The sequence below is a fragment of the Gouania willdenowi genome, chromosome 16, assembly GCF_900634775.1.
Source record: "Gouania willdenowi chromosome 16, fGouWil2.1, whole genome shotgun sequence".
Taxonomy (NCBI): domain Eukaryota; kingdom Metazoa; phylum Chordata; class Actinopteri; order Blenniiformes; family Gobiesocidae; genus Gouania; species Gouania willdenowi.
The window spans coordinates 25,436,035-25,447,736 of NC_041059.1; the positions used below are offsets into that span (position 1 = coordinate 25,436,035).

General features: G+C 38.5%; 1 protein-coding gene across 4 annotated transcripts in view; it reads right to left on the reverse strand.

The window, feature by feature from the left end:
* dop1a (DOP1 leucine zipper like protein A) overlaps positions 1–11,215 on the reverse strand; it is a 40,629-nt gene extending 29,414 nt beyond the window's left edge. For 3 of the 4 annotated variants that reach the window (XM_028470316.1, XM_028470317.1, XM_028470313.1), the window contains exons 1-6: positions 11,078–11,215; positions 6,142–6,337; positions 3,164–3,345; positions 2,910–3,080; positions 1,060–1,249; positions 90–188 (exon numbers count right to left, since the gene is read on the reverse strand). In XM_028470316.1, the coding sequence (XP_028326117.1) occupies positions 90–188; positions 1,060–1,249; positions 2,910–3,080; positions 3,164–3,345; positions 6,142–6,279 (780 nt within the window). In that variant the 5' untranslated portion in view covers positions 6,280–6,337; positions 11,078–11,215. Of the gene's footprint in view, positions 1–89; positions 189–1,059; positions 1,250–2,909; positions 3,081–3,163; positions 3,346–6,141; positions 6,338–11,077 lie in introns of those variants that run through there. The other variant, XM_028470314.1, reaches the window with a different exon arrangement.
* Between the last annotated feature and the right edge of the window lie 487 nt (positions 11,216–11,702).

Here is an 11,702-nt window from a genome sequence, read left to right on the forward strand (position 1 = left end):
TATTGATACAGCAACGTGGATAAAGCCACATATTGTGATGCATCCTCATTATCCTCTTCATCACAGTGTTTAACACACAATGCTTGTACCTGGCTCATATGGAAGGGAAAGCAGAAGAGGATCAGGTCAAGGGTGCTCCTCTGCACCAGAACACTGGAGTCCTGGACTGAGGTACTGACTGCTTCAACCTGATGAGGAACAACAGAATCTACGATCAATCTTTACATGAGGAGGAAGGCCCGGCTCAGAGAAGACTGGCCATCATCACCCTGTAACACTAAATACAAAAAAAAAAAAAAAAAAAAAAACATGACAAAAGAGCAAGTACACAATTTTGTCGGTACCCATTGATTTTTTTTTTAGTATTCACTCATGTTTTCATATCTTCTCTAATTCTCTTAAATAGAGAATATTATACAAGAGGTTGAGAGAACTCATACAAAGAGAAGAGAAAATCACAACCTTTAAAATGTTTGTCCAAAGCACAATAACACATGTTGTGAACTTAAGAAACATTAAAAAACCACAAAACAAAGTCTAGCTTACATTATTATATATTGTATATCTGTCAGTGTAAAACACACATACTAACAAAGAACATATATAAGGTATGTTGTTGCCAATGCTTCATTTTTACTGTACCTGTAATACCAATACTGACGCTCTGAAATGTAAAATTTTTCTGGTGTTTGATTTCATTCAAAATTATTTCAATTTAACTGCTGCTAAAGTTCTTTCTTTTTTAATTTCTTATACCAACTTCCTGTTTTTTTGGTGGCATCTCTTTGGTTGCACAGAGCACACCTGCCCTTATATTGCGTTTAGTGGGTGTCATATATGCTAATCAGCTGTGTAAGATTAAAAACGATTACATTTTCCGCACAGCTGGGTGAGAGCAGATTTTGATGTTTAGAACATTTGATAAATCCGGAGTTGATTTCTCTTATTTTTCCCAAAAAATAAGGGAAAAAAAAGATAAAAGTAAGAAAATATGTTTTAGACAGAACACTGCGTTTGCCTGAAAAAAGCAATACTTTCGTCATTATTCTGTTCATGTACCATTAGCTCAATGTCACTCCCCATCACGTAGAGCTGATCCTCCATGGAGAGCTTACGGTTGAGGTGCAATAAGACAAAGGACACCCCAGGGAGACGCACAGCAGGGCTGGTCAAAATGCTGCCCCACAAGGCACTGTAGAAGGCAGACTGCTCCACAGCCGCAGCCACTTTCTCCAGTAAGGTGTTTGTTCTGCGTACAACAAAAGGTCACATACAGGAACATCAGCTTACAGCAGGACCAACCTTCAATTCATTTTGTAATGACTATATTTTATATATATATATATATACACACACACACACAGTATATTAGCACAGTGATAGTGAACACTCTTAAATAACAATTTGGTAAGCTTAGCATTAATCTTTAAATAAATATGGGGTTTTCTACACTATGTGCACACATTCAAATTAACCAACCCAAATTTCTATTACAATGATAAGAACATGGCAAAAAAGCGAAGAAAAGGTAGAGCTGCTAAAACAGCTAAAACCAAGCTAAATCATCCTAAGCAGACACTAACAATAAAAACAAAAATGGGGCAAGAGTAGGACTGATGTACCACTATTAGAAATAAACAGAACATTAACATTCTGCCACTCAGAGAACCAAACCTTACCTGAAACTTTATCGCCCTCTGGAGTTTGTGTCAGGGTGGATGACAACTATATGAATGTCAGAGATAATATTCAAGCTAACAAAGAGATATAAATTATGAGCCAGGTTATGGACCCTTGAACAGTAAGTTATGCATGGCTCATATTCGATAAAAGACTATTTAGAATGTTAATTTAGACCAATGCAGCTTTTTAGTGATGCTGCACTTTCATGAGAAGAAACAAATGTCTCAACTAGTCTAAAACAGTCACTGTGCATTGACCTAGATGTCTACAGTGGTATTTCTATAAAATACACAATTTTTTTCCCACAAATTCCATGTTTTCCACATTATTTTCTATAATTCCATTTTTTTTTAGAAATATGTTTTAATTGTTTTTGTTGTTTTTTTTTGTTTTTTCAACTCCTGTGAAACAGAATAAATATTTTTCTAAAAAGACCATAATTAAACAAAAATGTATGTCAAAATAAACATGTAAGTTAAAAACCATGTGTAAGCTACAATTAAAAGGTATATATACACTACTGGTCAAAAGATTTGAAACACTAATTTTTCCAGTTATTTATTGCAATTTAAGTCATGCAAGTCCAATGAACAGCTTGAAATGTAACAAAGGTAAGAACTGAACAGCCAGAGGTTAAAAAAAGGTTTGGTTACCAAAACTGAAAAATAATGTACATTTCAGAATTATACAAATAGTCCTTTTTCAAGGAACAGGAAGTGGGTTAACAATATAAAGCGGTTCTGTAGCAATGAAGGTTGAATCAGCCTTGAAAGCTGGTGCTACTAATTACTACAGGTGTTCCAACTTTTCTTGGTTACTAACAACCCCCTCTGTCTGCATAAAAGCAGTGTTAGAACACACTGTGGTACCAGACCCTCATGAACATCAGGTAAACAGTATTGTTCATGGATTCCATCATTTCTTCTTCAACTCAAATTGCTTATTTGTTCTATGTTTTCATTTCAGAGTGTAATGACACAATAAACTGAGTAATTTTCAGTAAAAAACCTGGAAAGTGTGTTCTAGAACTTTTGACCGGTAGTGTATATTGCACTAACGCCAAATGAGCGGTCCCCAGAAACATTTCCCCAAACAAACGTCGTTTGGTTCAAGGTGATGGCTTTTCATTCACATTGTGTACATTTCCGTGTTTAACTGTGGACTCTGTTTTCATTGGTCAATTCCGTTCACGTGGAAATTATAGGGCTTTATTTCCGTATTCTCACCTGTCATAGTACTCAGAGCCCTCCTCCAAACCAGGCAGGACTCCAGTCAGCAGCCCCTGGAGGCCTGGTTTCAGAGTCTTTCCCAGGGGGAGGTAGTAGGTCTCGTAGAGCCCCAGCAGCACAGGCTTCACAGACATGGCAGCATTGGAGAGTAAAGGGAAAAGCCCAGAGCTGCAGTGATGACAGAGCATGCATGATGTCACAATACGCTGGGAACTATTGCTCTTAGACTGTAGCAGAGCAGCAGTATGAACCTGTAGAGGAAGAGGTCTTTGGCCAGCCTCTTCGGTCCGATGATCTTGAATATGATCTCATAGGTTTCCAAAGCCTTGCGGTGGACCCCGCTGGGCAGGGCCGGATGGAGGCATTGGGCCAGCCGCTTGCCTATCGTCAGCTTCTTCGGCACCACTTGGTATTTTGCATTGTTCTGCAAAACCTGAGACAGGAAGCATTCCATGTCATTTCAAAACATTTTCAGGACACCCCACATACTTTGGTCTTAAAAAAATAAAATTTTTACCAATTGTTCCTTAAGTATTCAATTAGCACACTGTACATTTTTTGAGATATGGACATTTTATTGAGGGGGGTATGTGTCGATTTTAAACAATAAGTGATCATAAGACACAGAGGCAAGCTACAATCACCTCATGTAAAGGATTTTCAATATAGGCGAGTGGTGAAATAGCCCCAATAAAAATGAAGTCACATGAAGAAAAATTGTTTTGTATCCCAAGAAAGAATAACCTTTATACTACAAATTAAAACTCAGATCAGATTTTCTCTTGCATTCCCACATACAGTTATGAGCCAATGAAAATAGTCAAAAAAAAAAAAATTATCACTGTCACCCAAGAACCAATGCTTGATATATCTGACTAATCATTAGTGATTTTAAAAGTCTGTGTAGCTCAAAGCTGATCAAATTACAGGGAGATGAGGCATATGCAAATTTGTTTACTGACAGAGACCCCGGCCAACCTATTTCCAATGCTGAAAAGCTGGCATGTCCAGGGTGTATAGCAGATGTTTTTAGATATTCTGAGAAAGTATGTGGAGCTGTATTATTATACCACATTTCAGTTTCTTATGTGATCTACAGGTGCTGGTCATAAAATGTTTATTTCTTTTAATGTTGATGATTATAATTGACAACTTATGAAAATCCCAAATTCAGTATCTCAGAAAATTAGAATATTACTTAAGATACCGATACTGAAAAGTATGAAAATGAAAAGTATGAGCTTGTACAACACTCAATACTTAGTTTGGGCTCTTTTTGCCTGAATTACTGCAGCAAAGAGGCGTGGCATGGAGTCAATCAGTCTGTGGCACTGTTCAGGTGTTATGAAAGCCCAGGTTGCTCTGATAGTGGCCTTCAGCTCTTCTGCATTGTTGGTCTGACGTCTCACATCTTCCTCTTCACAAGGTCAGGTGAGTTTGCTGACCAATCAAGAACAGGAATACCATGGTCCTTAAACCAGGTACTGGTAGCTTTGGCACTGTGTGCAGGTGCCAAATCCAGTTGGAAAATGAAATGTGCATCTCCATAAAGTTGGTCAGCAGCAAGAAGCATGAAGTGCTCTAAAACTTCCTGGTAGACGGCTGCGTTGACCTTGGACCTAAGGAAACACAGTGGAACAACACCAGCACATGACATGTCACCCCAAACCATCACTGACTGTGGAAACCTTACACTCGACCTCCAGCAACATGGATTCTGTGCCTCTCCTCTCTTCCTCCAGACACTGGGACCTTGATTTCCAAAGCACATGCAAAATGCAGTCCAGTCATTTTTGTCTCTAGCCCAGGTGAGACGCTTCTGACGCTGTCTCTTGTTCAAGAGTGGTTTGACACATGGAATGTAACAGCTGAAACACGTCTTGCATACGTCTGTGTGTGGTGGTTCTTGAAGCACTGACTCCAGCTGCAGTCCACTCTTAGTGAATCTCCCCCACATTTGTGATGGGTTTTGTTTCACAATCCTCTCCAGGGCCTGGTTATCTCTATTGTTTGTACACTTTTTTCTGCCACATCTTTTCCTTCCCTTTCTCCTCTCTATTAATGTGCTTGGACACAGAGCTCTGTGAACAGACAGCCTCTTTAGCCATGACCTTTTGTGTCTTGCCCTCCTTGAACAAGGTGTCAATGATCGTCTTTCGGAAAACTGTCAGGTCAGCAGTCTTCTCCATGATTGTGTAGCCTACAGAACTAGACTGGACACCATTTAAAGGCCTTTTCAATGCATCAAGTGTCTTCAATTATTCTATTCTAATTGTCTGAGATACTCAATTTGGGGTTTGCTTTAGTTGTCGTTTATAGTCATCAACTTTAAAAGAAATAAACACTCAAAATATGTCAGTCTGTTTGAAATGAATGTATACGTTATACAAGTTTCACTTTTTGAATGGAATTACTGAAATAAATCAACTTTTTCTTGATATTCTAATTATATGACCAGCACCTGTAGTTGCTGAGATATTAGAAGCTTAAATGGAAGAAAAATAAGAACAAGAGAAAATCGACACATACCCCCCTCACTAAATTTAAGTATTCATCCGATCAAACAAAAAAGTTACAGTGTGCTTATCTAATAATTACGGAACAATTAGGGCTGGGCAATAGATAGGCGATATTGTAATTTTCTATATCGCCAAAATAGAAAACTTAATTTATTTTTATGGAGTCATTCCATGTATTTTCTAAAGTAGTTTTGTATGATTTTGGAGTAACCTTTTTCTGTATTTTTGTTGTCCTTTTGTGCATTTATGTTGTCCTTTTGTGTATTTTTCTGTATACCTCATGCTTTCTTAGTCATTTGGAGTATTTTTGTTGCCCTTTTGTGTATTTCTGGCACATTTTCTAACAAACAACTGTGCAACGTGCCACATTTGGCCCTTTTTCCTCTAAGGGACAGCACATGTGAGTGAGTTCTGTAGTGTGGCTTGTTCAGGATGCACTCAGTAATCATCTAACCGAGCTTTACATGTTCTGAGAAGTAGTGAAAGCAGCAACTCCTAAAACGAATATCGCCTACATATTGATATAGGCGATATTGACAAAATAGAAAACTCAATATATCTTTAATCTCGATATATTGCCTAGGAACAATTGGTAAACATTTCAGAATTTCTTGAGACCTAAGCGTGCGGGCCACTTGTAAAATGACATAGAATGACCCAGTCGGTCAATGTGATACCTCGTCGTGGTGTCCTTCCTGTGTGACCCTTACCTTGTTGAGCTTGCCCAGTGCAGAGATAAGGTCTGCCCACTCGCTGGAGTACTCAAAGTTCTTGAGAGCTTTGTCCACTGCCGCCACATAATTTCTATACTTGGAGTCACTGAGGAGCTCCACTTCCTCAGCGTTCATTCTCCCAGGTGGTTATAGTGCTAATACACGACTCCAGCCACATATATAAGCATCACACCTGCAACAAACAGAGCAAAGTCCAAGGCAATGTCAAAGAAAAAGTTTCATGGTAACCAAACCTCTGTATGAAACATACAACCACTCTCATGAGTAGCTAGGATCATGTACAGTAGGGGTGTGTATTGCCTGGCATCTGTTGATACGATTTGTATCCCGATACATAGGTCACGATACGATACATCCCGATATTAAAGTAAAGGCGATTATTGCGATTTTTTTTATTTTTGTTTTATATATGACAAGAAACAACCAATCTGTAAATGTGTAGACCTTCATGAGAACATTATGTATGAAATATATTTTACTGGTATATTTTACACTCAAAAAATTGTCTTTAATATGCCATGTGCCAAAAAACAACATACAATCTGCCTGTGGCTTTTAAACCAACTTTGACTTTAGTGCAACTTAACTGAGGTATATGTCTAAAACAACAAATAAACGCACAAAGTTAGTACTTTCTTTTTAGATTTTTTGAAAAAACACAAGCTGGTCAACATGACCAGTAGGGATGTCCCGATACAACTTTTTCATTTCCGATATGATACAGATATTGCAGTCTTGCATATCGGCCGATAATGATCCAATATCAGCATGAATCACACATACTTTGCTTTTTTTTTTTAATTGTTTTTTTCTTTCTTGTCTTCAATAAAAAAATTTAAAAAATCACTTATTTTGTAGTGTGGAATGTTAGAAAAGGCTTGATCAAGTGATGTCACTCAAACAGAGAACAATAGTCAGAAACAATAGGTATGAGATAAACTGACCCATTTATTATTAACCAATTGGTTACATAACTTTTAACCTTCAACATAATATCTACAGTATTCTACAATTGAATAAATATAACATATATCGGAGATTTTAGATTCAGTCCGATAAAATCCAATATTCGTTTTCTGGATAATATTGGACCAATATCATATCGTTGAACCTTCAGCACAATATCTACAGTATTCTACAATTGTAGAAAATAAATAAAAAATGAATTGAAAAAATAAATAAATAAAAAACATTTTTAATCCGATATTAGTTTTCAGGCCAATATCGGATCGATCTCCAATATCAATATTGAATCGGACACCCCTAATGCTCAGGTTTCAGCGCACTTCTTTGCGCAGTCACAATGTCTCCTGCAGTGGAAAAGACTTTCCTGGTTAAATACAGGTAAATAAAAATAAATTAAAAAAAAATCTATGGAAGCATTTCGAATCGATCCGAGAATAGCGCGACATACAATCGCCAAATCAATTTTTTTTCAACACCCCTAATGTACAGTATGTATTCTAAGGAAAAGGAAACGATTGGCTGAAAATGCCTCGAGTGACCTTCAAACAGAAAATCTGCTCAGTTAGGAGAGGAAGAAGAATCACCGACTTCACTACAATGCTGCTGCTCTTTCTCTTACAAAGCCATCTTTCAGGCAAACAGCTGCTGTATAGGAATGGCATTCTAGTCAGGAGCAATGAGTCCGTGTGGCGTTGAAAACTAACAGCCTCTTGTTGGCATGTTTTGTACCAGTAAAGCCCACGTGGCTGGAGCTGGAGGTTCGTAATGTCAGCTCTGCTCTTGGAGCCCGACTGTGTCACTCAGGCTAACAGAAAACCATTAAATCCAGAAACCCAGTTTGACAGGGCACTGTCACACTGGGTTATCTGCAGTTGAGCTGATTTCTACAACTCATCTAACAAACAAGTTACTTAGTAATTATTCTACTCAAAGCTCAAACATAATTAAGTCATGAGCACTAGAGGAAATAATGACGTTTTCTGCTTACCCAACCTTTTGTGCTACGTATCGAATCCGATAACACAAATAGATTTTGACATCCTAAAAGCATACTAGCTTATATAGGAGATCAAAATGAAGTTTTCTTAGGAGCTGATTTTGTAAGATTGATTTTGCTTAAAGCTGCAATAGGTAATTTTTGGGGGGTTTTACTTGGTCAGAAATCCATGATCATCTTATTATATTGTATTGCATATTGTAATCCAAAGTGTTCTGAGTGGACAGTAAATCTCTGCTCATTCTCCTGGTCCTGTAAATGAGCTTTAGAAATACAGGAGCGTGACGCTGGACTTCAGCCAATCAGAGATCTGTCTACCAACAGGGTGATCCCATGAGCTGTTTTAAGCATTAATATTGGCTGCTCAAGCTGCTCGTCAAAAGTCGATACGCGTTCCGGATATGTGAGCAGGGACAGTCCCATGGCTTTACATTCAAGCTGAAGTCTCTAACGTGGCTTTTGGCACAGCGGTTACACGGCAATACAAGAGGAAAAAGGAAGACTGAGGTGGAGAAGCAACAGAATATAGTAGGGGTGTCCCGTTCCAATATTAATATCTGATATTGGTCCAATATCAGCCAGAAAACAAATATTGGATTTTATCGGACTGCACCGATGTATATTATATTATATTTATTCAATTGTAGAATACTGTAGATATTATGTTGAAGGTTAAAATGTATGCAACCAATTGGATAATAATAAATGGGTCAGTGTTTCTCATACCTACTGTTGCTGACTAATGTTCTCTGTTTGAGTAACATCACTTGATCAAGACTTTTCTAACATTCCACACTACAAAATAAGTAATAAAAGTACGTATGATTCGTGCTGATATTGTATCGATATCGGTATCGGCCAATACTCAAGGCTGCAATATTGGTATCATATCGGAAGTGAAAAAGTTGTATCGGGACAAGGGGTGAGTATTGGCAAGGATGTTGCAATATTATGATACGTATCACGATACTTGGGTCACGATATGCTACCCAGTTAATATCAAAGTTAAATGGAGAGATGAAAAATGAAGTTGCTGTATATGTTCATCAGAAGATATTGATTATTCAGAGGACAAATTGAGTCAAAACTATTTGCTTCAATTTTAAAATAAAATAAAAAAAAAATTTAATTAAAAAAAAACGATTTGAAATCGGCATTTCAAAAAAATTGCAATATATCATGAGAGCAATTTTTTTTCTCCCACCCTAATCACAACATCCCTAGAATAACGGCACAAACGTGTTCAGGAGGTTCCTCCGATGCTGCGTTCACACTGGATGCGTCACAAAATGTCCGTATGTCCAGATTACATACAAAGTCAATAAACAGATGCGTCCCAGATATGAAATCTTTCCAGTGCGGCGCGATCCGTACGTCAAGTGCATTGGCCGTGTGAACACGCTCCCGATTTTACGCATATCCACACATGCGCAAGAGTTGAAAATATTGAACTCATGCGGCTGTTTCGCATGACGAAAGCCAATCAGAGTTTTTGTTGACGATGACGTCAGGCCGTCAAAACGAACACTGGTCTGTTCACCCATTAAACCATGGAGTAGAAGCTGTGTGTGACCACCTGGAGCTGTATGACACGGCCTTTATAACCGGGACTGGACTAGGAAGGATTAGGTGTGGAGGTGAATCAGCGAGGAGGTGGTAGAAGATAAAAGTTCTCTCTGTAGCACTGAGCTAGAATAGCATTAGCCGCAAATCAGACCGGCTTTTTTCACTGGTGGTTTATATAAACCAGTGATAATTGTGAGAGGAGAAAATAAAGCACAGGCAGTGAAACTCACCCAGTTGGATGTGTCGCTGGTGGGCAGTGCTTCGCTTCAGACACGCGTATGATGCAAATGGGGACATTTTTGGACCTTGCGGTCATTTTCTTAACGGCAGATGCGTTCGGTGCCGCAGAACACGCATTCAGTGTGAACGCAGCATGACTCGGTATGCGGCGGACTGCGCGTGATCCGCTTTCAGTTGGTGCGCTGTCTGCCCCGAGTCAGAGTGAGAGAAAGTGATAGACAGAATAAATAGCTTATTAAAAAGATTAAAGATTAAATCGGGGCTTTCACCTTTAATTGGCCATGTAATTTTTTACATTAATGAAATTCGTCCTCTGCATTTAACCCATCCCTGAGGAGCAGTGGGCAGCCATTTTTGCGGCACCTGAGGAGCAGTTCGGGGTTAAGGGACTTGCTCAACATCCCACAGGTGAGGCTTGAACCGGCAACCCTCCGATTACAAGCCCAGCGTCCTAACCACTAGGCCACCACTCCCCTAAAATCATCTACATTTAAAATTGGTTGGGTTATAAATTATAATAAGTGAGTATACATTGATCTTATGAGTGGATGTGGGCCTGATTATTTTTGTTGTAAAGTCAAAAATAATAACATAATCTGTACAAATGACAAAACAATGTCCTGCATAATCTTTGTATTGATTAAATTAATTACAATATCATATGTAATAATAACACTAAACTGTATTAGGGTGTTTATTTATTGCATCCATCATAAGGAAATAAAAACATTTAAGGGGCTTAGAATAAACTGTAATAGACAGTAATGACTTTAGAAAAGTATACTTTACAGTTTGAAGGTAGCTGCTCCATCCACTAACATCTGCTAATAGCTTCCTCGCGCTTTGCTAGGTGAGGTTACACAGCTCATTAAGGATGAGTGACACCTAATAAGAGTCAAAACTGGATCATATTCATAGAGTCGACCGTAATACGACAAAGACAACAGCTGTCATTCGGTCATGTTTGCTCCCCCATGAGCAATAAAGCCCCTGACAGTGTCGTAAGTGTTATTGTGAGAGTAGCTAGCTGTTGTTTGTAGCAGGTTATTTTAATGACGGGCCCCGGCGCCGCTGTCACTGTTCCACACACAGAGACAGACCGTCCTCACACGGCCAGCCTTCAGGAAACAGTCCTCATCTTACCGTAGTCTACATGTTCCCATCCACGGCGGCCTGTCCGCTGTCTGTGGAGGTAAAACAGCAGGAAGCACCGCAGATACAAAGCAGTGAGACTGACAGATCACACAGACTGCAGTGCAGAGCAGCTTTACGTCACGTCGCTCTTCCGCATTCACGTTGTTCGCCGCTGGCGTCAAGTTACAAGGAAACGGGGAGCGGATTCCGGATGTTCCGCAGCGTCTTAAACAGTAAATATACATTGTAGTCGTTAGCGTTTGTATTTAATTTTATTGTTAAATATCTACCAGTGTAATTTATTGTGTATCGAAATTGCAATATTGATGTGAATAAATGTAATTTTTGCAAACCAGTTTTAAAAGCTTTTAAAGACATATATCATTAGTATAAGAAAGAAGAGCAACAATTTTACCTAGGACAGCATTAATATATAACATGTATATAATGATATAAAAGGTGTATTGGGATAGAGATTATTAATTTATATCTTACCACGCTAAATTGAATTGATGAAATTTGTGTCATAGATATGAGATAGTACAACATTAATATGTCATGTACATTCGTGTGTGTGTGTGTGTGTGTGTGTGTGTGTGTGTGTGTGTGTGTGTGTGTGTGTGTGTGTGTGTGT